Source organism: Gambusia affinis, linkage group LG08 (assembly GCF_019740435.1).
Source record: "Gambusia affinis linkage group LG08, SWU_Gaff_1.0, whole genome shotgun sequence".
In the NCBI taxonomy this organism is placed as follows: Eukaryota; Metazoa; Chordata; class Actinopteri; order Cyprinodontiformes; family Poeciliidae; genus Gambusia; species Gambusia affinis.
In genome coordinates, this window is record NC_057875.1 from 1,779,369 (window position 1) to 1,805,200 (window position 25,832).

Consider the following 25,832-nt stretch of genomic DNA (forward strand, 5'->3'; position numbering starts at 1 on the left):
GAGACGTCAGTCCTTTAATCCCGGAAATGTCCTTCAGGTGATAGAAGGCCAACTTTATAACTGTCTTTATGTGATTCTGAGGATTCAGGTCTGAGTTCATCACTAACCCAGACTGTGTGTTGACTCTACATCATTCCTCTTTAGGTCCAGAGATAATAAGTTCAGTTTTGTTTCTATTCAGCTGGAGAAAGTTGTGGTGCCTCCAAAACTGAGACGCCCCAAGATTGAACCTCACGTTGCTCCACGTGTGACTTCTGTCTGCTCAGATGAAAAGTTACCTACTGACATGAAGAAGATTCTGCTCTTTAGGTAAGAATTGAACCGGTCCAGTACTGGACCAGAGAGGATGACCCAGTGATTTATCACTTCAATAATAAATCATGGTCAACGGTGTCAAATCCTGGGAACCTAACGCCGCTCCACAGGAGGATAACCAGGGAAGAAAATATGTGAATATGCTTCCAGAATCTCTTCAGAGGAAATTTTAGAAACTTGAAGGAGACCTGAGAGAATCTTTAATGTGTTTCCATCCTGAATCCTCCCCTGACTCCTCTGCTCTTTTTCTTTTTTGTGGAAATCCGTCAATTTTCCCCTAAATCAGAAACAGAGGAACTAAACCGGATGCTTGACGACATTAAGCCTGATTGGTTTTGTGTTTTTTACTCTAACTACATTAGATGTTCCTGCTCAGAGTTGGCATTGTCCAGCTAGTGTCTGCTGCCGTTCTGCTTTACATTTCACAGAGTCACGTCTGTCTTCTGAAGCTGCAGCTTGTAATCTGAAACACGAGCCTTTCAGAAGCAATAAGCTTAAGTACGGAAACAAGCAGTGGGGATGTAAACAGGATCTGAAACTCTGATGCCACACAGAAACAGGAGGCAAAGTGGAGTTTGAGGTGAAATGAGTTTCACACTAATGGAGGGTTCCCTGTCGTTCAGCTGCAGTCTCTCTCTCTCACACACACACACACACACACACACACACACACACGTTTAGTGGAATCTGACCTGTCAGCCTGCATGGACACCCCCACTGCACCCCGTGCCACTGCAGCCTGAAAACAACCCAACATAACACACACTGACACGGCGGCTGGTATGCACAGCGAGGGGCTGATTCAGTTAAATGTCAGATCAGAAAGAAAAAATCCAAAATGGACAGAGAATCGAATCTGAACCGAGCTGAGACGTTCTCCTTCATCAACCCCTGGATCAGATACTTCCTCTTCTTCTTCAGCTTCTTGTTTTGGGTGAGTAGAGTCGAGCTGCCGTCCCAGGACGTTTGAGACTCTATTTTTATACGTACAAATCACAAGCTATTAGAGTCATACCTTTTAAAGAACAGATGACTTCTGGAAAGAAAAACTTTATAAATAATGACTGAGGAAACATACTGCAGCCATAGTGGTCGGTGGCAGTAGCCCAGCTTCTCCATTACCACTTGTTTCAGCTTTACTACAGTTAGAAATGGGCTCTGGGATTGCCGAAGCCTCTGGAGCGAGTGGAGCGGCGTTGACTCCCGCTGAGGCAGAAACACCTGGCAGCTGCGTGTGCCTGCTGGTAGTCGTCTGAAAGCAACCGTTAAATGTGCTGCGTCCCTTCAATGAACATTTTCATGGATCTTAAATCTGCATTTTACAGACAGGTGACTCATATTTGTGGGTACGCAGCACAAACAGGAATTACTGCCAAAAATGAAACGCTGTGAGGAGTGAGCTCATTCTAAAGGCCTGTGGTCAGGATGAAATGTTTCAGAAAAGACATCAATTCAGTTTTTTTCTATTGCGCCATCTATTACAGATGTCTACAGATACTTTAACAAAAAAAAACAAGTCAGTTCTATCATGCATACATTCCAACTGATTCAAATATCAGTCTGTGCATTAAGTTTAATTTATTATTGAAATGGATTTAAAAAGTTTCTATAAGGAAACCCAGCAGTCTTCAGTCCTGGATGCTGCAGCTGTAGACGATCGTTTGTGTTGTTGACCTTCATCTGTCCCTCATACCGAGAGTAAATGGATCCATTCAGAACTTCTGCAATGAAAAAAGGGAAAAAAAAATCAATCATGTTAAAATCTGTCATTAACTAATCAAAATGAACACATTAAAGTCCCATCTCTGCTCTGTAAGCATAACGTTACTGCAGATGAACTGTTACATCGTGGAGGTTTTTCTGGGTACTCCAGCTTCCTGTTACTGTCCAGAACCTCCTGTGTCTGACAGAACTGAACCTGGGGCTGTCAGGGTGACGTTTGTATAGAAAATAGATGGATTATGTTCGCCTTCAGTCTGCTCACCACTGGAATCTATTTTCATATATATTCAGGATCTTAGAATGCACATAATTATGCATATTTGTTTCTCGGAGTGGGAAGTCTTCAGCATAATAAACTCTGGCTTGAATAACCAGGAATCTATTGCATTTACATAAATAGATATAGGCACTGAGGAGCTCTGATGACCTGTGTGTCAGACCTGAGTTCTCCAGTACACACACACACACGCACACGCGCACACACGCACACACACACACACACACACACACACACACACACATTAAAACTCTGCCTTCATTTTCCTCCGCTGTCCTGCTTTACACACAGACCACAGCTGTCCCTCCTCAGCTCCATCACACCGCGGCTCATCCAAAGCAACACAGAAACACTGCAGCGCAGCCTCACTGCCGTCACAGCCAATCGGCAGTGAGCTCTACGTGCCCGGGCCGTGTTCACTTTGTTTATCAGACACGAGGCTCCGGAGTGAGCGCCGCAGCCCTAATCCATCAGGCCTTTGTCCCGTGGCTCAGCTCACCTCTGCTGCAAAATCCTCTGGGAGAACCCTGAATCATCCCTTTGAAAAGGCTGAAAAACAGAGCTGGAATACAATCACTGCATTCGTAAGCATGCCACCCATGTTCACCCACACACACACACACACACACACACACACACACACACACACACACACCCCGACCGGTGGAGGAAAACAAGTCAGCTGAGAATGAAGTGGAGTGGAGGGTTCTCCTGCACAACAGATGAAAAATCGTTCCCTTTTCAAAAGCTTTGGGAACAGAAAACACATCTCCGTGTTTCTACTGCTATTGTTTTGTCAAGGTGCTTATATTGATTCTGGATTTGTAAAGAAACTATTTAGAAGCAACGATTTCCTCCTTCAGAAGTTTTAAAGAGACTTTCAGGCTTCTAATTAAACCACAAACCGAATCTTCAGTCCTGCAGAAATCCAAAATGTGCTTTTCAGATATAATACAAGTTTATTAAGGATGAAACAAAATCATTGCTCTCAAGCAGGCACACACCTCCTAATCATCAGACAGGCTGTGGATCTGCAGGCTGGAAATAACAACCAAGCTGAGCAGGTTGTTGTTAAACGTAAGACAAAGAATCAAAGCGAACGGGAGAATTAGAGCCATCAACCAGAAGCAGCACCTGTTTTCCTCCTGCAGCCGTTTTATCGGGACGATTATTTAAAGTGAACTTTCATCTTCAGCAGCTTGCCAACATTTCCTGCAGCAACTCTAATGCACACAGAAGAAACAAAGAAAAGTTTCTCCCAACCAAGACTGACCTTACCTCTGAAAAACAAATCCTGACAGTCAAGTAAATTTTTTGTATATTTCACATTGAACTCTGCGACTTTGCTTTGATCTGCCAGATAAAATCCCCCTAAAAAACATCAGTTTGTTTGGAAAATGTGTTTAAAGTTCCCTAGGAAAAAGCCGTAATATTAAAACAAAGTTTATCATCAACATGTTTCAGATTCAGGTGATAAAAACTGAGGGTCACCATTTCCAACCTTCCATCTGTTCATTTATAACAATGAAAACTAGAAGGAGTGGTTGCCATGGCTACAAAACTTTCATACGTACAGGCATCCTTCTGCTGTATAAACGCCTTGAGCTGTTTTGTTTTATTAATATTCTGCTTCAAATGAAACAGATTTTCTTATCCTAACGTGTTTTTTAGAACTTGTTGACCCGGGTTTGAGAATTTATCCAGTCCACTACTTTTATTCAGTCATTTTCTGAGAAATTGTATTCTTCAGATTTATTCAATGTGCCATAAATCTGCAAATACTTTCAGCAAAAAAATAAATAATTAAAAAAAATTTTCTCCCAGAACACAAAAACTCTTTCACTCATGGTTTGTGGCTGTATGGATCTTTTTCCAGTAAAACTGCTGTTTACTCTTTTGAAATGAAAATTAAAGAAACTATTAAAATAGCAATGATCAAATATTTACATGCTGTTGTGATTCTTGGAATCATAGCAGTTCAGAAATGTTCTGAATTGATGTTTCTGAGTCATGGGGAAAGCAAAAGAATTGTTAAAAGCAGCATTCAAACTTTAAGAAGTGGAAAATGGATTCTGTTGAAACCTAACCACAGTCAGGTAGGCCAACAAAAACTGCAACAACAACAACTGTCAGGATAAAAAAATTCACAAATAACTTCAGCTGGAATAAAAGAATTTCTGGAAAAAAAAGTGGAGTGGCAGAAGAAAGTCATTACTATGCAAATCCCTCAAATGTCCCACTTCCAAGAAGAGGAGCTAAACATTTGTGGAACAAAATCATTTGGAGAAATGAGACCAAAATGTAACTTTTTGGCCACAAACAGGAAATCAACAAGGCTTCTGATGGAAGGTAGAGCATTCCTACCAGTCCTACCTACTTAATGTTGGATTATCACTAAAAATGTGGATAAAACATGTTTGTTTTGGGGGCATTTTACCAATTAGGACATTAGGACAGGTCATGTTCTCAGTGTTCAGCTGCGATGTGACTCAACCTGGTTATCTTGTGTTTTTACAGGTTTTCTCGTTGCTGATTGTTGGAATTGGGGTTTATGCCAAACTCCAGAAAGCTACAGGTACATTAAACAAAATCACAGATTGAAAAGTATAAAACAGCATTAAAGCTAAAATCCATTAGATATGTAATCATGCTTAAAGGCCTGTTTGGATTGTGTTTGCGTCCCAGTAGAAAAAGAACAGATATCTTGTTTGCAGTCAGTTTGCTTTTAGCTTCATCCTCCCTCCTCCCAATTCTCACATTTAATTTAGGATGTATATAGTTCATGAACAACAGAAAAGGATTAACCTGTGGCTAATCCCTGCAATCAAACCTCTCCATCTGCATAATCCTTCAGTTTCAAATCCTCATTGATGGTTTCAGAGCATCGGGACAGTCAGTGCAGGAAGGGACGCAGCAAAAATAGGAAACTGTGTTCTGCAAACAATGAAGTTGACAAGAGATTAGAAACAGGAAGTCTAGAGGATGTCAGCTTTTTAAAGGCAGGCTGTGTTCCCGTCTCTGCCAGACACGGTGCGGGACACGTTCCTCATCGACCCAGCTGTCATTCTGATTGTGGTGGGGGTGGTGATGTTCTTCATCACTTTCTGCGGCTGCATCGGCGCCCTCAGAGAGAACATTCGCCTCCTCAAGATGGTAATTCTCCAAAAAGATGCATCTCTCATACTGGCAGCATGTTTTCCTTCCAGTAGCTAAAATGGCTCTAAACCTGGAATCATGTTTCATATCAAACGCTTGACAGGAAATGTGTCACTAGAGATGAAATATTTTGGTCTTTTTGATTTCTCCTCCAGTTTTCCTTCACGCTGACGCTGGTCTTCCTCATCCAGCTGGTCATAGCAGTTCTGGGCTTCTTCCACTCTGATCAGGTACAAACCGTTCTGGAGACACTTTCTCTTTTTCCTGATGGCACTTTCAGGGCCTTAAAGCTGCTGTATGTAACTTTTATTAAAAAAAATATATATATATATATATATACCCACGGTCATCAATGGTCATGCTAACTAGCTTTAGCATTTCGCCTGAGAGCTGGAGGGGGGGATAGGGCAGGTTATGAGCAAAGGGTGTGTAAGCATGATTGACAGCACTGAGGCTACGTTCACATTGCAGCCTGAAGTGGCCCAAATCTAGATTTTTTATTTTTTTTATTTGTTTGCCTTAATGCGACCTGTATCTGATCTTTTCATGACAGTCTGATCAGCACAGAATCGATATTTTCCAATGTGACTCAGGTCACTCCAATATGTGTTCCTACATCCGATATCAGATTTTTTTTTAAATGTGACCCGACCAACATCAAAACCACAACCATGGTGGACCATGAAGAGGATTAAGTTGTTAATGTTCTGAATGGACAACAACTTCAGAATCATAAGATATTATGATGGTATATCCTCCACCATTAGCAGCCATGTTTACTTCTGCCAACATTGATTCTTCTTCTTCTTCTTCTAGATGGTGGTTGGTAAAACGCTGACCATGTGCTCTATGTGTAACCTTATTGCTCCCTCTGTCTGCATGTGGGGCACTTTCAGGTCGTTTGCTGTTCATACTGGCGATCACACAAAGCTTGTATTTATTTGTCGTGAACGACCACACCAAAAAAAAAAAAATCTGATTTAATAAAAAATCAGATTAGAGTCACGTCATGCAGCAGGGTGAACGTAGCCTAAGACCCTCCCCTCCTCGCTCTGATTGGTTGGTTGTAGTAGCAGAGTAGTTTTTTTGTTGTTGTTTTTTTTTCAAATACCTAGTGACTGTTTCAAGAAATCTAAAAAACTATTTTTTCTTCAAGTTAGATCCTGCAATTGTAACAGATTCATCATTCATGATTAATGGATAACTAAGGAGTGTCCTTGAGTTTGGTTTTTGAGGAACCGGGTTATTGCAGGAATTGATTTTGTTCTCTTTTCCACTGCATATTTCCTTCACGGAGAAACAAGTAACAGGTTCTGTGCTAAAGGTTTCTGGGTATTTGTTTCTCATTTTGACTTTTCCCTCATAAGCTACAGATTTATGCATCTCTCATACTAGAACATTTCAAGTGAAATGTAGATATATGTAGATATCTATCTGTCTGTGGACACATTTTCACCGTCCACAGTTTTCTTTCAGCCACTGCTTTGATTTGTAGAAAAAAGCCTCAAGTCAGTTATTTACTTTAAGGTCTAAAGTAAATAACTGAATAAACACGGTTTATTCTGGAACCGTGTTTGGTCCTAATAGCGGCTCTCGCTTCACTTATCCTCTTCAGTAGCTTCTCCATTAAGGGTCCGCTGGGAATAAAAGTACAACAGCCAGCAGGGGCGCCGCTGCCGCACATCAGAGCCCGGTGGTGATGTTCCTGGTGTTTGATGGTGCCTCTCCGCTGTCAGCACTCGGACTGCCTGCTGCTAAACAGAGCAGTTTAACAACCCTCCCAGCATCCTTCCTCGCTAAATGATTCAGATGCTTCGGCACTTCAAAGTGGAACCAAATGTTCCATTTCAGCAGATCCCTTAAAGGAGACTTTTCCGCTAATGACACAGTGCGACGGTGGGCTTCAAAGCCCATGGGCCAAGCTGGGAAACAGGAGCAGAAGGAGGCGAAGACTTGAGGAGGGGTTTTAAAAATCCTCCCACGATTCAGTAAAACTACTGGAGGATAACAGCATTTATCAACATAAACTGTTTCAACACAGTTTGTAATTTGAACAGTTTATGACGCCGTTAGCAAACAGATCTGAGGTTCATTTCCAGTTTAATGAAACTTTAAAGTTCAGCAGGTTATTAGCATATAGAGCCCCGTTAGCATTTATTATCTGAGGAGTTCTGTAACGCTAACTATGAGATGTTAAAATAAAGAAATGAAGAAATAAAACACAAAACTCTGTGCTGCAGATTAAAATAAACCTTTAATGGACGGTATAATAGTTAGCCATAAACACCATGAAGCAGCTTCATTCATATTAATACAGATTGTTGAATCGGATGCATTTATTTGACGCTTATTCACTTTCTGAGGAACTGATAAAAAATACATTATAATAACTAATATGGAAGTTTAGGCTGCAGATGAATAGGTGTGAATAATTTCTTTGTTGACATCGTTTGCTGCATTTCTGCTGGTTTTTGTAGATGCGTCTAATCTAGAATGAGCACACTCTGCATGATATCCACTGACCTTTTCCAGATTTTATCACGCTACAAAAAACCATAATGTACTTTAATAAGTTTGACCAACAAAAGGTGGACATAAATGTGAAGAAGCAAAATTCTACATTATTTTCAACTTTTGTTTTATGAAGAAAACTCTGAAATTTGTGGTCATTTGTGTTTACTAAGAGACTGTGGAGGAAATGTTCTGGCGTGAATATTTTCTCAAGTTAATTACAGAAAGAATATATGTTTATGTTTCTTTCTTTTTTTTTCTTAAAAAAAAGGCAAATAATTTTACAAAATCTGAGCGAAAAACTAAAATTGTTGCCTTTGTGCAGATTTAAATAACCTAAACTGTTGATGAAAGCCCTAGATCGTCATGGAAACCGGTGAATTACCCAGGAGTACCTGGCTGACGGCGAAGTGGTGGCAGCGTTGACGGAGTCTGAAATGATTCCAGTTATTATCCATCACCGGCTCTGCTGGGATCTCCCAGCATCTGCAGCAAGACGTTTTCCAGTGTGCCATTAAAACCTCCTCCTCTAATTAACACAGGCTGGAGTCTTCTGACGCTTCACAGTTTTAAGACTTAATTTCTTTTAAAAGATGGAAATTCTAATATCAAAGCTATCTTTTTATTAAATCTTTATTTTTTCTCTCTCATAGACCCGAGAGGCTCTGGGGAAGTTTGTGAAGAAAGCGATCGTTCACTACAGGGATGACCTGGATCTGCAGAATCTGATGGATTACATCCAGAAAGAGGTGCTGAGGTTTGACACAGACACACCTGACTGCACCACACTGCCAGCTCTGTTTGTGTTTATGTTGGCCTCAGTGAGGATTTTCCACATGAAAAGCTAAACATGCATTTCCTGCAGCTCCATGGGATTCCTCAGGAGATATTCCTGCTCCATCTGCACATCCTGGCTCCAACTGGGAGCTCGGGTTTTCCCCTCGTAGACGGCCGGCATGACACCAGACTGTTTCTAAATATACACCTCTGCTCTGTGCTTGGCTCAGTTTAAGTGCTGTGGATGGAACAACTACACCGACTGGTCCTGGAACCTCTACTTCAACTGCTCTCAGGGAAACCCCAGCTCAGAGCGCTGCGCCGTGCCGTACTCCTGCTGCACTCCGGTTCCTGGAGAGGTGGGTCCACACAATGCAGCTTAAACAATTAACTACAAAACTGTAACAGAGTGGAATATTGGCTGTAGGTACATAAAAATCAGCATATTTGTTATAGATCATTATTTAGTACCTGGAGAGGACAGGACTCTGTAAAATATGCCAGATTTCCTTCCTAACCCGCGGTCTCTGCTCAGTCATATGTAATATCTAAATATTTCTCTATATTCGCCTTCATGTAGCTAAAACTAAGAGGATTATCCAGGTTTATAACTGCAGCTTAAAGTTCAAAGTGTCATGCTGGATTAGAGTTCAGGTCTATTCCAGGTGATTTCTGCAGATTAACGGATCACTTTTCAAAAGCATCAAACTTTATCCGTACAGTCAGTGGAAAACAGCTGCAGCTTCTTCACCGCAGCATTTGATTTACATTGACCCAAAATATTTCCGCTAGTTTGTCGAAACAGCAACTGCTTGTTGCCTCATATCATCCAAACATCTTCAAAGAATTGATGTGGCTGGTGATGCTGTGGACCAGAAGGATCTCCTGTAGCAGTCAGTCTTGCAACAAATCTGAAGAGGCCTCTGACTGAGGACATCGTTGACGTATGACAGCTGGATATCTGGTCATAACGTGTCCCGGTTGCTGGCTTGCTCTGCTAATCTGCCTCCTTTGCTTTTGCTGCTCCTCTGTAACCCCTGCAGTATTTAAAATTCTGCAGAAAGATGTAAATAATTATAGATTCCCCTCAAGAGACGCAGACTCTTGACTTTTTTTCTCAAAGTGTTGAAAGGCAACATGTCAGCTGCTAAAAACAGAGATGTTTATTTGTTCTGCTCCGTTTGCTGAGGAAGTTTGGGACTGGCTCATGTTTACCACCCAGTTGCATCAGCTCTTTGAAGAACACAGCTAGATGTTCTCCCAGAATCGGCTGACAGCTCAGCCGATCTGTGGCTCCTTTGAAAAAACCGTCCAGTTAACAATGGGAACAGAAACTGTGTGTATTACTGTCTGTAACTGATAAAGTGATGCTGGTTGGCCGGCCATGGACACATGCAACATGTGCTCATAGCTTATCTGATCTGCAGGAAATGAAAACATCACAGGCCTTCATAGCAGCACTGGCTGTGATTTCACTGGATTCTAATGAAATTTCATGTTCTGTGCATCAAAGCAAGCTGTCTACACATGAATATGTAAGAGGTGTGTGTATGGATGCTGCATACCAGCCTTTATAGGTCCTGCTTCTGTGCATGAATGCTCAATATCGTCCCTATTATTATGCAGACGCAGCGGCGCGTCATGAAGGTACAACTGAGGGAAGCTAAGGAGTTCATGTTGAGCCATCAGGCCAGTATTGATTAAACATCAAGCTGCACAGAAAACGGATCACAGAACCTTCTCCAACATGGTCGAAAGATCAGTTAATTAAACGGCAGAAGAATCGATGCAGTGCTGCGACCTGCTGGTGGCTAACTGCAAGTTCAGGCTGCAGGAGCTTCCAGTCGCTGCTCCCGCCTCACCTGCTCCCTTCATGTTTGTTTTCCATTCATTAGCCTTTAGGTGTCACAGTGATCATCTTTAGTTTTCCCAGCAGCAGTCAGAGAACGGCCCAGTGTGGAGTTTAATCATGCATGTCGCTGATATTCTAGTGAAGGTCTCTTTCTGTTCTGCAGACGGTGATCAACACCATGTGTGGTTTCGGCGTTCAGACGCAGAAGTCCCAGGAAGTAGACAGGTCCATCTACTCTGGGGGCTGTGCAGACAGAGCGGTGAAGTGGATGGAGGCTCACCTGCTGCTGGTGGGAGCGCTCACCCTGGGCCTGGCCTTACCTCAGGTGACCTCCAGCTTAATTCACCTCAGAATCAGAAACAAAAGAAGCTCTTTGGTTTTAAATAAGCCACAACGGGTCAATGAACGCATCGATGGAGGCTTGCTGGGTGGAGCGGCCAGTAATCAACCTATTGAGCGGAGCTTCTACTGGATGCTGCGCTCAAGTAGTTTCAGCAACACTTCATCAATCTGTTCTGAAGCTGCAGCAGACTTTTTCTTTCTGAGGATTTTCGAAAATCTACTGATTCAGGGTGAAATTTCTGCACTATAAGGGAAAAATACGCAAATTTAATAAAAACCTGAGGAAAGGAATTATTTAAACCAGGTTTATGCCAAGAAATAACAGTGAAGTAACTACACTGTGATTTAGTGCAGGATTAGCACTATGTGAAGCAGTAATACAGCAACATTGTGTGTCTGAAAAGGAAAATGCTGACAACTCCCTCCCACTCACAGAGCGGCTGCGCAGCACGTTTCACTCCCACAGCAATTAGTCCCTTAATATCTACAGTCAGATTAACGTGTCGGCTGCTATCAGGAGCTGCACACACGAGATCAAACCATGATGCTGCAGGAGCGCGATCACATGCATGACTGCATTCCCCATAAATCCCATCGGACCAATCACATCAGAGCTGCCACTCCTTTGATGTTTGGGGAAAGAACAGTGATTGGGATTTTTACATTAATCAAGATGGTTCTGGGTGGAAACCTGACATTACAGGTTGCTGTTCTTAAAGTGACCAAAGTATCTAAACCCCTTAACATTTTTAACAAACTGATTTGTCAAGAAAAAGGAAAATATTTTTTTCATATTTGGACTTAAGGACAAATCAGGTTTATGTTTTTCATGTTGGACTAATAGTAAAAATATTCAGGTAATAAGTTACTTCTGAGGCATAAAAGGCTGAATGCAAAAGGTTTTAATGTGAAAAAGTTTAAGATGTAAATGAGTTTATTTGTTTGACTGTGCCAAACGGAGAGCAGCAGCATCGGTTCCAACGGGACCTTGAGACGCTCATTACTGCCGTGTTCTGATGTTTTCTAGATTGCCGGCATTGTGCTGTCCCAGATCCTGATCTCTCAGATCCAAAATGAGATTGCTTCGCCGTTTTGAGGGCAGCAGGAAGAAGTTCTGGTGCTCAACTCATCCAATCGGCGTCAGCACATCTAGATTCCATATCCTTTGGAAAAACTGTTTTCATGCACTTTACTGTGACACACATGCATAGTGCAAAGTGTTTATTTATTGGTTCTCTCTTTACTAATAGAAATGTGTATTGAAAAGTTAAACATTTGCAAATAAATGTGCATAATACTTTAAATTGTATAATACAACAGATTTTTCAAACAATTTCTTCATAATTTTACATTCAGTGAGGAATGTTCAGGAGCCTGAAGCACGATCTGGTCAACGGTGTGGAGCTCCTTCGTGTGGGTTTGATGTCTCCTAAACCCAAACAACACAAAATCAGATTAGAGCAGCGCTTTGATGTTTTCACGTGGGACCCGCCCGCGCTCTGCTGCAATCCTAGCCGTGAAGAGCCAGCGCTTTCTGAACGAGGCGCTGGGTCAGAGGGGAGTTGGGCCGCACGGCGTCACGCTCCACCAGCAGACATCTGGGGAAAACACAGCAGAGCAGAGACAAACAGATTCAGCCTGACTTCAAGCTGGGAGAACAACTCCATCAATAATTAAAATGCAACATGGTGTCAGATATAGAAAAGGAGAAAAATAGCTGGTGTTGTGCAAACAGGGGAAGACAGGAGGTGGACAGTGAGGAGTAAGACCAATCATGTTCAGTTACTTAAGGTCAGAGCCGAAACGTCCTTACACCATCCCTCCTGCTGACCGTGGAAATGGTCAAAACATTCAGTTTAAATTAAACTCCTACCTGCTAACAAGCTCATTAAGGTTTTGAAAGAATATTTTTTTCCTCATTACAAAGTATTTATGAAAACAAATATTTCTAAAGTATCATGAAATCTGTAACTTTTATTTCAAAAGATCACAAAAACAATCCTGAAGGGACTGATTATATTTTCCTGCAGTAACAGTGAACCAGTTCTGGCTGCATGTCAGGATAAATTCCTAAAAGGATTATTGGAAAAAACCTGAAAGAGGCAAAATTATTAGTTCAGGTCCAGGTCAGTTCTGAGCCAACAAAGATCCACAGAAAACATCTGGGTCCAGAAGAGTCCAAATAGTCAGTTAGGCTGAGATGCTTTACTGTTATTGATGCAACTCTTTAAATGAAAAGCTTATTCTATAAAATGTCCCATAATTCATAAAACTTGCATATGGAGGAAAAATGGGAAAATGTTTTCTTTCCAACCACTTTTTGTTTATCAGACTTACAAAAATAGATCTTATAATCATACGACAGCCATCAATGGCCGAGATAACTTAAATTAATCTAAAGAAAAATAAACAATGTTGAAATGTTTCTAATGTAATAGGAACGTTGTGCAAAGTTCTGGAGAAAGCGGATCATGAACCAACAACTCCTCCTCCTCCCATAGAAGATCTATTAGTTTTATATTAATCCTCCAGGCTGATTTGTAGCACTAATTACATCCAGAAGCCTAGTTTTAGGTTTACATGTGGTGCCAACATCTGTTCTGAGTGACGCACTAATTACAGGTGTGCATACATACAGGCCTCATTCAGAGCTTATCCTTGAATTACCAACATTCATTAACCGTCTGAATATAATTATATCCTGGCTGCATTAAGGAATTAACTACTGCACTGATATGACTCTCTACATGCTACAAATTAGATCACATGTTAGAGTTTAGAGAAGATTACAGCTAAGGTTTGGATTTATATTTGGAGCTGGAAGGATGCAGAATGAAGCATCCACCTGACAGATCAGTGGATATGAACATTGATATAAAGTCTGGGTCAACACTGATACTGTAAATATGAGTCAGGAGGAGGAAAGAACAACAGGAGGTGGTTTATGTTTTATCAGGGGAAAAAGAACTGAATCTTTTAAATGAATGAGAGACAGTGGAACACACCGCTAACAATTAGCTGCGTTAAATTGCTACAGTATTTAACAGAAGCTATTGCTAAAAACTGTACTAAGCTACTTGTCAAACTTTATTTAAATAAAAAGTTTACAAGACAGCCAAGTAAATTATGCCCACCACTAATCAGAGCTACAGGTTCTGTCACTGATATCCAGAACATTTGAACGTTCCCACATTTTATACTACAAAATCAAATGTATTTTGTTGGGAGTTTATGCCCAGATGACACAAAACAGAAACTTTACAATTGATGATACTAAACTATCAGAGTTATAAAAGGGCTTGAATTTCTTTCCACTTAGCAGATCAACACAAAGTGCCAGAAAAATGTAAAGAAAACTGATAAAGGAGCTCTGGTGTGAAAACATTTACAATGTTCTGTAAACTGGATGAGGTTTCTTTATGAACAAGCAAGTAAAAATAGAAGAGAAACATGTAATAAGTTGAACATTACCTTCCCAGTTTGTGATGTTGCTTGTTGTCCGACTTCATGGCTGCATGAATAAGCAGCTGGTTGAACAGATCTCTCTGGAAGAAGCAGCGGAAAAAGCCATTAGTGAATGCAAACCTCTGGCTCCACTACAGCAGAGCTGCTGCTCCGCTTACATTGTCTGTTCACTGCAGGACCTCGGAGAACTCGTCTGAACATGGGAGATAAAATGCATCAACGTCTATCACAAAGATTTATTATTCATACAATGGTGCACTGCGCTCTGCATCCTCACACCACATAAGGCACAGCAGACTTTTCTTCTGGAAAAAATTATACAACAGATTTCTAGTTTTTCCTTAAGAAAAACTCCTTTGAGGTTAGAAGTTCGAGTGGAGCTGTTTGCTTTGTTTTTAGACTTTTCGCAGTAAAACTTTTCCAATCTGTTCACTTCACCTGAGCGTCGCTGCCGCCGATGTCCACCACGCGGTAACGTAACGGGTGCAACAGCGCCACAGCTTGGCTGAAGTTGCCCTGCTTGTACTCCATCATAGCTTCACACATCGGTATGCCTAAGCTCTTTGCCAGCTGATGCTGCTGATTGTCGCCCGGTTCCCTGTGAAGACAAATAGTTTAGACACAGGAAGTGTAGGAACAGTAGAAAAAAAAAAACTTTTTACATTTGCAGACTGTAAAGAATATTCAGGAATTTTTTTCTATCTCTAAAAGGAGAAGGTTCAACATGACCTAAGGCCAAGCACTCCACACCACAGCAGTGCGATACGTCAGAAGTACCAAAGTCTTAACCATGAGCGCTGCTTAAGGCGGGAAATGAAACACTGGAAAGAGACTGATGAACTGAATTCACTGCTGTGAAACAATATTCACATCTGTACAGACTTCTTTCTGTTTTTGCCTTTTCTTTTGGTCTCACTAAAAAGTTGGAGATCGAATTAATTTTTGACACCAAACAAAAAAAAATAATAACCTGAGAAAAAAAAACAACTGTTTTTGGTTCAGTTTCTTTAAAGACAGTCGACTTGATCACTCTCATATCTGAAAAATTAGGAAATAATCTAAACCTGATTGACAGCAGGAAGATATGAAAGCAGCACATCTTGAACAGATCTAAATTATTCAATAACAGATTAGGAACAAAGTCTAAACACAGCATCACATGGAGAACCATTATCCACTCTCAGCTAAGGTCAGAGGTCAGAGGTCAGGTTCCTACAGAGAGACTGGAGTCTTCACTGGTCCTCCATGCAGCGAGTCAACCTTTACTGCATAATTAAAATAAAAAATTATTTTAGTACTACATTATTCTGAATTAATCAGCTAAAAAAATTAATCAGGCACATCTGGCAAATTCTTCATTTGTGCCCATTTATGTACAGCTAAAGATCTTTTTTGAGTCTGTACACTCGAGCGATTAATCAATTACTAAATTATTTGACAATTTAAATAATAGTTTCATCATGATTAATTTAATTGTTTTAGCCCTAACAATTTTTCCTCTTCTACATCTCTTCATCTTCGCTCTGATTCCTGTCAGTAAAATTCTATTAATGAAACAAGAAACTGTTTGATGACCTGAAACATTTAGATGAGACAAAAACAGGAGATTTGTAGAACGGATCCTGTTTCAGTTCACTAAATTAAAACTGTGACAACTTTAGGAAACAAAGATTAATTATTTTCTCCAACATAAGCTGAAGCCTGTCTGTTGTTAAGTGTACAGCTGTTGCAGAGGGAAGCCCCGCCCCTTCCTCCAGCCGATGAAGCTGCTCAGTCTTCCTCAGTCTCACCTCCCACACTGTGCCGCGTTTGTTTCTGTTACATAAAAGTCGTGTTGCTCGGATGCAACACGACGGCTTGGAGGTGTGCAGTGAAGAGAACTGGGACAGAACTAACCTGGCCAGTTCCTGGAGGCCCTCTAGGAGGCGCCGAGCGGCCCCGTCCTGGTCGGCCCCCAGCGCCACCATGAGGAAGTGGAGGTCATTGAACAGCGTGACGTGGTCGTCGGTGTGCGGCTGGGTTACCTGCAGCAGCTCCCGCCAGCGCTCCTTCACACACACACCTGCAACAGGAAGACGTTTCCAACCATGCATGCTCCAACCGACACGGATAAATATCCTCATTTCTGCTGCTGCTGCACTTTGAATGTTACTAGTGAAAATAAGAAAACACATCATCTCACCTCATTAAGTCTTTTTGCTTTCAGACCAAAGTCTTATTTGTGTTAAATTAGACATCTCAGCTGGTCATTAGCAACATATTAAAAAAACACAACCCTCTTATTTCTGCAAAATGATTTAAATTAGAAAACAGTCAACAATACAAACATTATTTCCCACATTCTGGTGATCCCTTTATTTAACACCAACCTTCCATCTCCAGTCTGTAGAGCATTGAACAGGCGTCTACAACGTCGAGCATGGCGCCGGAGGCTTTACAACGCTTGAATATCTTTAAATTAAATACAAATCATCAGTATTTATATAAAGACACTGAAAATATTACAGTCAAAGGAGAACATTACTTCCAGAAACTACTTGAAATATTCGGTTTTAATTAGGAAATGTTCCCAAATCAATGATTTGTTTCATCTCAACTAACAGAAAACAGATAAACATAAATGTGTTTTTTATCTGAGGAAATGCATTTCACCAGGGGTGGTCAGTCCTGGTCCTGGAGGGCCGGTGTCCTGCAGCGCTTACAGTCTCCCTGGTCCAACACATTTCAAGCCAACAGCTGAACCAACCGGTCTTGTTCTCCAGAGTTCTGGAGAACAAGACCGGTTCTCTGGAGACAAGAACAAGACCTAATGACCTCATTATTTGACTCAGGTGTGTTGAGGTAGAGACACATCTAAAGGTTGCAGGAGACTGACCCTCTGGCCCTCCAGGACCAGGAGAGCCCATCCCTGCATCACACCCTACCTTCCTTTTGGTTGAAATAACTAATAACACGTTTCAATAACATTCAGATCTGGGCTTTGACTAGACCAGGAGACCATGTTGCAGGTCTTTCATTTTCATTCAGACGGTGGAATCCTGGTGGATTCAGTGACTGTGGGCTGTTCTGGTCCCACTGCAGCTAAACATCCCCCAACCATGACACTTCCACCACCATGCTTTAAGGTTGCTATGAGCTTGATTTTCTGGAATGCTGTGTTTTATTTAGGCCAAAAGTTTCCTCTGTTCTGGACTTTAGACTCATCTGTTCAAACGTCATTATTCCAGATGTTCTGTTCTTTCTCTATGATCTCTCTGCTAAACTTTAGTCTGACCTTCATGTTTTAAATATAGAGCAACGGTTTTCTCCACCTGTGTGGAATTTTTGGCTTTTAGGAAAGAGTGAACAATTTTATCCTCATTTTTGATACAAAATGCAATGTGATTTTTTTATCTGTTAACTTGAAATAGCCACATGTTTAAATATATTAATAAAAACCTTTTTTTTCCTTTTCCACATCTGTATAAATCTTAGTTTGAAACGGAGCAGAGCAGAATCTGCTGCGTTACAAAATGTTTTTTCCAGGATTCAGAAAATAACCGATGTTTGTCTCACACCTTCTTCTCATCTCATCCTGACTAAATCAGACCTGGCAGCCGACGCCGAGACGCTGTGTGGGGGTGGTTCTTTGGCTCTTACATCTTAAATTTGGATTCAACATTTATCTGCAATTAGCTCTCGACTCACAAGAGGACTACGCCTTTCTTTAAATCTGCATGCCTGGTGTTCTGATGCTCTGTGACTCAGAAAGCTGCAGACGTGACTCCAGCCTGAGTGTCGACATCAGTAACATCCTGCCGTCGTTCTGACTGCATGTTTGAAGCCTAAATTTGTCCCATTTACTTTTCTTCAGGCAAAATGATCCAAAACAATAGATTTAACTGAAAACTGACCAGAGGGCTTACCAGACACGGGTTTTGAAGAAGGAACCAGCTATTTTTTATTTCTGTCATATTCCATAACTGCAACCTACTGGGAGTACTGAGAAGTACACGATGTCCTGAGGTGAGGAGGGCTGAGAACGGCTCCCAAAAGGCCAGAAATGGTTTTTTCTTACATATTCTTTTTACAACAGCGTTCACAGTAAAAGTAACAACCAAAATGCCTGAAGCCTCCATGTCATGTTTGAACTAATTAGCCTGAGACCAAACAACTAATCAAATGCAGATAAAAATGAACAGATATGATTCTAAAGAGACGTTTGCTTTTGTTGATAAGATCACTAAGATCTCCACAAAATACTCAGTTTCATTCTTTAATATTACTTCTAAAATGTGACTAATAAAGTGCAGTTGGTTTGATGCATGGGTCATTTTACAATAAGTGGGTCATGGTTTAATTTTTATTTGCATATAAAGGCAGGTAATCATTCAGAGGAGATATTTTATTATACTGGGTTGATGTTTTATGGTTATTAAAAACGCTGGAGGAGTGGAACAACATCCATGATGTGAGAAAACAGCCTCACCTTTGAATTTAATAAAAAATATATTGGCTGTAATTAAAATGTGGGTCAGAGCCAAAGAACCAACCAGTCCCAACAGGAATATCCTTAAACGTCCCTAAAGAAAACTGACTGGTGGCTATTGAGTATTTTCCAGGCACAATCAACTAACTATAATAGCTTCAGTTATGAAAATGCTGTATATATCAAACATAACTGGAAAGAAAATTGACTTTGTACTGGACGCCTTGGAATTGGTCTCTGTCTCTTTAAGAAGCTCCTGCCTTTATGACACTCCGCCTTCAAGATGTCATCACAACAACGATCCAGGGGATAACATCAGAACATGATAAAAAGCTCAAACTGGTGATTTTTCATAATCTCCCTCCTTTAAGACTTCAACCTGGACCTGGCAACTCGAACCCACCTGGGAGTCGTAGATCTGCAGAGCCGCTTCATGTTCCCCCTGAAACAACAAAAAAAATGTCACTACAAACTAGAACCTAAAGATAATCAAATCTAACATTTTCCTTAAATAAAGCCGTGGTTCTCCTCACCCTCTCGATGAAGCATAAAGCCCAGTGCCAATAGTTGTGACTGGCCAGCATGTCAGACCCCTACAAATAATAATGGCAGTTTTTTCATATTTATTTTCCAATTTTTTAAACCTTAAACTCTGAATTTTTCACAATGTTCCAGATATGCTGTGATAAAAAAATCAAAACATCACCTGCCAGTCTTTCTCTCTGCTATCCATGAAATTCAGGACTTTGTCCACCTCTGCCTTCATCTCATAGACGTGGGCCACAGAGTGGACGGACCAAGCATCATCAGGGGTCAAGGAGAGACCCTGGAACAAGAAAGACAAATTCACACACTAAAAAAATAACTGCAGTCCTCACTTTAAATAACTTATTTTGAAATTTCTCAACTCTTTTCTCCTGGAGACTCATGTCTGCAGGACATGAGTCTCCAGGAGGCTTTCAGTGTGGAGGGTGGGTCTGCTGGCGGACTGACAATCAGTCAAGGCAGATTACCTCAAACACACGGCTGCTGTGTCGTCAACAAAATGCACAAAAGAAACCCATTACCAGAGACGCTCACCTCCATGGCCACTTTCAAAGCCTGGTCATAGAGACGAGTCTCCAGGAGGCCGAAGGAGTATTGTCCTTTCAGGTAACTGAAGGCAAACAAACCTTTAGAAACAATGTACTTTTAACAGAAAAACAGACATGAAACACAATCTGATTCAGAGCAAATAAGCTTCTTACAATGACACATTGCATTATTTAAAGCATTTCCTTCCCACACACAGGTAAACACGTGTTCCAATTAAATTCAGAATTCATTACAATGGAAAAATCTCACACTGAAAATCCCTCATTAAGAAACAAATATAAAATGTCTAAATCTCTGGGGCAATTCTTCACACCATACAACCGACCATACAACAACAACCCATAATAATCAAGAATTTAATTGGATCCTACTACATCACTGCCATCATGTGGGGACAATGCAAAGCAAATGTAGTCTATATTTTCCCCAACAGGTATAGCAGTAAAATATTCTTGCCCATAATTTGATAGAGGGCACAGATCTGCTCATAAATCTGTAGGATTTATGAAGAAACATTTGAAGAAAGTAAGGTGCACCTTTAAAGTTAGCAAAAAACTAAAATTTAGCTCCACTATTAGCTCATCAGCAGACGTGTGTCCACCACTGCATGTCTGGTAGGTGTGTTGATATTTATAACTCTGAAATTTTTGGTGAAATTAATTCCTCAATCTACTTTTTAAAAACATCTACAATAGTCCCAATATGCCCAAAGACAGAGGTCCAATCAGGAGATTCTGCTCCATTTGGACATTATTACAAGTATTTCAGCAACAAACACTCCTGCTATGAAACATGGAGACGTATACCTCTGTTAAGCATAGTGGAACATCTGTGATGCTGTGGGCCTCTTTCTGTTTAGATCTGAATCTGATGGACTCTCTTCAGAAAACTAAAAACAGGTTATCATTGTGTCTTTTAAACAACAATGACCCAAAACCTACAACTGCAAATGGTTCATCAGGTTGATTTATGGTTAAACTCACAGTTACAACAACTTCACACTAAACCAGCACTGCAGAACCAGTAAGCTGGACCGGCTACCTGAACAACGGTATGTGAGGCTTCCAGTAGGGCAGCACTCTGGCCACAGAGTCCCTCATCTGAGTTTGGGCCCCCATGTAGAAGTAGGCGTCATGGGCGAACTTCAGAGCCAGCATGTCAGTGGGATGATCAAGCAGGATTTCCTCCCACACTTCACAGGCTTTTGGGAAATTCCTACAACAGAAATGTGTTGCATTGTTAGAAAGTAATCAAAACATTGTGGAAGATGGAAACTGTTCAGAGAACAGCAGGAGAGTCACAGAGCTTTGGGGAGAAATGAGAATCCTCTGAGGCGACGATAAGAAACCAAATGTATGTTTAACGTTACAGGATATAATAAAAGTCCAGCCGTCATTGAGTGACTGTCATGAATTCTGAGTTGGACTCTGCTAATCTGGAGCGTTTGACTGAATCACATGCAGACAGAGAAAGAGCAGCTTCATGAATAAAAAACTATTTTCTGATAAACTATTTCTAATCCGCTCACAAGCGACCCATTTCCTGTGGCACAATGGAACCCACGTCTTATCGAACGGGACTTTAACAGACCTCAGTGGTGACATGGGCTGGTAGAATACTGCACAGAGTCCTGTTTCAAAAAAACATCAAGATTTCAGCAGAGAACATGAAAAATAAACCAGCAGTTCCTGGTTTGCAGTCCAGACTTTTCTTCTTTTATTCATAAACTCCAGCATGAAACAGGGACTCCATCCTGCCCACATGGCGACTGCTCTGGTTAACAACAGGAGCTCAGACGGATTTCACACTCAAGGAGAGAAAATAAAAATAAATAAAAAATTAGAGAGTAATTATTACCCCAGGCATGCAGACTACCTTCTCATCTAAATAAATCCTTGACTTAAGTTTTAACAATGACATACTGTTGCATTTTTGCAGAACAGCGCCGCTCTAGTGGCAGCTTGTTGGAGCAGCTCTGTTAAATTAACTGATGTTGGTTTTCTAGACTTTTGGTCACTTTTTGGTTACTACATGTTATGACTGCAGTTTGGATGCTCTGCAGCCAGCAGGATTTTGGTTCTCACTTTTTTATTTTATTTTGCACAGTCATGATGTGTTACCGTGGCAACGAGGTATTGTTTTTACATCATAAAAACACAAAAATACAAAGTCATACATTTTGTCCAGAGCTATCACTACATGTCAGAATGTTGATTAATGTTTCAAAAGCAGCTCTAAACAGGTGGGTGTTGGTCTAGATTTAAAGACATTCAGTGTTTCGGCTGTTTTGCAGTTTTCTTGTCACTGGATCACAGGAATAAACCTGACTGCAGTATTAAATGTCAGGTCATGGCCACGTTATGGCTGACAATAATGGCTCAAACATGATTATCACATCTAACTCATGATTTTATGTAAAACTGCTTTCAGTATTTCTTCAGACCATCTTTGGTAATAAAAGTACAAATGATATAATTTGAGTAAATAAAAAAAGTTTTAAAGCATTTTAGATCTTTAAATTAAACTGATAAACAGCTGCGAATTTTTTTTAGAAACTAAAAATTATCTAGTTGCTCTCAAAATTACTAAATTGAAGTTTTAAAGATGCTACATTTTCAAACATCCAGCTGGTTCTTGCACAAACGAGGCCTCTTTAACAATCACCCTCCCATCCCTGATTGAATCTTTTTGGGTCGGACCGCCTGCAGCCGGTTCTGGATCTTACCCGTGTGAGAAGAGCTCCACAGCTCTGACATGGAGCTTCTCCCGGGGAGAAATATCCTGGCTGCTGGCGAGCTCCACCGTTCGCCTCACAGCGCTGGCCAGACGCTCGTCCAGCCGGGGGCTGCTCGTCGTGGCAACCAGCTCCAACCCAGTGCTGATCACATGACCCATAACTGTGGCATCAAGAAATGAAAAAATTTGTTTGTTTTTTTTCTTCCCACGGCGCAAGAGTCACCATGAAAAATCACATGAAATCACACGCTCTTCTCAAGGTTCTGTTGTTTTGGACCCAGAAGGGTTCTACGAACTTTCTAAAGTTTCATTTCTGTCTCTGACTGTAAACAACAGACAAAGTGATATTAAAAATACAGAAAAGGTTCAAAATAACAACTACTGGTCAATCAATACACCAGACAGACACTTATAAAGTCACCTGAAAACCACGACTCCATGTGCTGCGACCCGAGCTTTAATATTTAATATGCATCCAATAACTTTGCTAAATATTGTTATAAAAGCAAGAGCCATAAACACTTCAACTAAATTTGATTTTCAGCCAGGTGCAGCTCAGTTGCGTTGCATCTCCTCTGTGTTTTAAAATTAAAGAACGTTTCCATAGCAACACAAGCTAAAGTAATGCAGACCAACTAGAACCACCTTTAGCACCAATAACAATATTTTTTCATGTCAGAGAAGGGTAGAACTAAAACTCAGAAGAAATGCACCTGTCGGTGTCCTCTGGAGCTTTCAATGATTAATCTTAGCATTAAACTTAAATCCAACGATGGATTTTATTCTTTGGTCGACTCCCAGTGAGGGAAGGCTTTCCTTTATTAACTTGTAAAGAATAAAGAAGTTATTTACCAAAGTTAGGGTCAGCTGTCTGGATAGCAGAAATACATCCTTCAATTCCTCCCAGTGTTTCGTCATTTCTCCATTTCACATACTAGACAAGCAGAAACAGGTTGAACATCACATAGCTCATTTTTAAAGATGCACTGAACTTGGAGAAGTAAATTATAATTCTTTACGTGTGCAACAACATGTAAATAGAACTAAATAGAGCAGGAATGACAAAAGGAATGAGAAGTTTCCGTAACCTAAAGAGAGATTATGATACTTGGTGTCAGTCCATAAACCTCTGCAAAACACTATGATCATAAATTATGTCAAGCAGTTTCCATTAAATCTCCATATTTAACTCCGCTTGACTTTTTAAATCAAAGCTCAAGACTTTTTTATTCAGGCAGGCTTTGGACATCTAAAAATCTGGCAGCACTTCTGACCTCATCAGATCGTTTAGTTTCAGTTTATAAGCCTGATTTTTAAAATATACTGATTTGCTAAATACTTTGATCACCAATATTGTAGCTGTGTAAAGGACTATGTGAATAAATACTGATTGTGTTTTAATCAGTATAAAATATTAGATTATATTAAAATACATACAGTTTTTGGAGGTTCAGTGTTCACTGTCATCATTTCAGCTCAACAAAAAAATATTTTGATGTCAACAGAAAACATTTTCAGCTTTCCAACGTTGGTTCCCATGGATACTCTAGTAACGACTATAATTGTGTAAAGGAGTTTTTTGAGTGATTCAAACATTTTTCTGCACAGTATTAGAAAATCTTGTGACGATGATGATAATATTAAATGATCTGTTCTTCCATCACTCTGACCTTTGACCTGTTAGGTGAGATGTTTTGTGTCCGTTATGAAGATCTGCTGCCTCTTGACTGTCCAAATGGCTAAATATTACATTTACATGAAAAATGCTTCAGAAAGTCAACTAAGATATCAATATTGCATTCACGATAACTTACAATGTATTCTGCAGCTCTGTTCTCAAAATGTGCAAATTCATTTTTCATAATTATCCTTATCTCAGCTTATCAGTATCTCAACGTATTTACGTTTATTTCTTCATTTTTGGTGGTGAAATGTGTGAAAACACAGGTGTAAAGGAGAAACAGCGCCTCCTACAGTCAAGACGGCGATATAATCAAGTTCCCGTGTAGAAAACAGATCTGCAGGTGATTACTCATTGAAACAAATTCAAATTTTCCAGCAATCTGTTTTTGACCACATATTATTCGTTATTTTAAAATTGTGGGTTTTCTTTTTTATGATTAGATGTTTGGAAGGTTACCTGTGTGAGAATGGCGTCATACAGTTTGGACGCCTCATTGCTGCTGGTAGATAGCGGGAGAGCCTCATCTTTCCACGCCTGCAGAGCAGATAATAAAACTGCGGATCTTCCATCAGAAAACTTCCTCAGCACAAATATCCAAAGTTTAGTTCAGATGGAAAACTTTGTTGCTTCACTTTCCAGACCGGCTGACTTTGAATAGGAGGTCAGCAGGAAAGTTTAAAGTCTCTCTTTAACTGTAGCGACGTCCTTCAACACAGACTGCAGCTTCATTTAACTAAAATAAGATTTTTACTGTATCGGTGGTTAAAAACAGTCTTAATACTCACCTGACAGTCCCTGAAACTCGATGCAATCATTTCTGACGTTACTTTCTGCAGCTGTAGAAAACTTCCCCACCTCAAACAGCTGTTTCCTTTAGGGATTCCTCACCGGAAGTCATTTATTGCTGCATTCACTTTCACAATAAAAGCACGGGTAAGATGCTAAAGCTGGGCAGAAATGCAATTCTTAGCCTTTCGGCCTGCAATGCAACAGTTAATAATAATATAAAAGTTGATCTAAAACAACAAACGGAATAAAACAAGAAGTGGCGGGGTGTGGTTTCAGACCCTTATGTCTGTCTAACGGACTGCTGATAAATGCTATAAGTCTCAGAAAAACCTTTAAAGAGAGTTTTAAACCACTAAGCAAGGTGATTTAATAAAAGATTATCTGCTGTCCACGCAAATCAGTATTTGTAGTGCATTTCTCCTTATTTGGTGGTAAGTAAGATTCATGAAAATAACTAATTTCAAGTAGGAATAAAAGGAGGGAAAAATAAAGCACAATGAATGAATGGTAACAATAGTGTAAAACAGAACTGGGGCTCATTATAGAATGTTTTTGCAAGCTGCCAACCCAAAAAACAACTTAGATGCCTGGCAGAGATAACTGACCTATATAATCAAGTTTTGTTTTCCTGTGGAAGATTCAT

General features: G+C 40.4%; 2 protein-coding genes across 3 annotated transcripts; one reads left to right on the top strand and one right to left on the bottom strand.

The window, feature by feature from the left end:
- Positions 1-1,042: 1,042 nt before the first annotated feature.
- Positions 1,043-12,111, top strand: tspan33b (tetraspanin 33b). Its single transcript, XM_044124528.1, has 8 exons — positions 1,043-1,249; positions 4,832-4,889; positions 5,340-5,467; positions 5,626-5,700; positions 8,635-8,730; positions 8,989-9,117; positions 10,774-10,935; positions 11,980-12,111. The coding sequence occupies exons 1-8, from the start codon at positions 1,154-1,156 to the stop codon at positions 12,046-12,048; spliced, it is 813 nt and encodes a 270-aa protein (XP_043980463.1). The 5' UTR covers positions 1,043-1,153; the 3' UTR covers positions 12,049-12,111.
- On the bottom strand, positions 11,650-25,303 carry ttc38 (tetratricopeptide repeat domain 38). 2 transcript variants are annotated; one of them, XM_044124525.1, is made up of 14 exons: positions 25,186-25,303; positions 24,857-24,934; positions 23,569-23,650; positions 22,706-22,877; positions 21,022-21,195; positions 19,966-20,041; positions 19,592-19,711; positions 19,419-19,478; positions 19,289-19,327; positions 16,787-16,868; positions 16,314-16,479; positions 14,856-15,015; positions 14,424-14,497; positions 11,650-12,550 (listed from the first exon to the last, which is right to left on the bottom strand). In XM_044124525.1, exons 1-14 carry the CDS (start codon positions 25,213-25,215, stop codon positions 12,463-12,465), a joined length of 1,401 nt encoding a protein of 466 aa, XP_043980460.1. In that variant the 5' UTR covers positions 25,216-25,303; the 3' UTR covers positions 11,650-12,462. The 2 variants fall into 2 exon arrangements, with proteins under 2 accessions (XP_043980460.1, XP_043980461.1); XM_044124526.1 differs by lacking the exons at positions 24,857-24,934; positions 25,186-25,303 and adding an exon at positions 24,531-24,643.
- Between the last annotated feature and the right edge of the window lie 529 nt (positions 25,304-25,832).

Bases quoted from the DNA above. Each gene is read 5' to 3' on its own strand.
- tspan33b (XM_044124528.1), top strand. From the start codon at position 1,154: ATGGACAGAGAATCGAATCTGAACCGAGCTGAGACGTTCTCCTTCATC. The intron at 1,250-4,831 runs GTGAGTAGAGTC...GTGTTTTTACAG, and splicing joins TCTTCAGCTTCTTGTTTTGG to GTTTTCTCGTTGCTGATTGT. The intron at 8,731-8,988 runs GTGCTGAGGTTT...TGCTTGGCTCAG, and splicing joins TGGATTACATCCAGAAAGAG to TTTAAGTGCTGTGGATGGAA.
- ttc38 (XM_044124525.1), bottom strand. From the start codon at position 25,215: ATGATTGCATCGAGTTTCAGGGACTGTCAG. The intron at 16,869-19,288 runs GTGGGTTCGAGT...TTTAATTTAAAG, and splicing joins TGCAGATCTACGACTCCCAG to ATATTCAAGCGTTGTAAAGC. The intron at 16,480-16,786 runs GTTGGTGTTAAA...TTCCTGTTGCAG, and splicing joins CTACAGACTGGAGATGGAAG to GTGTGTGTGTGAAGGAGCGC.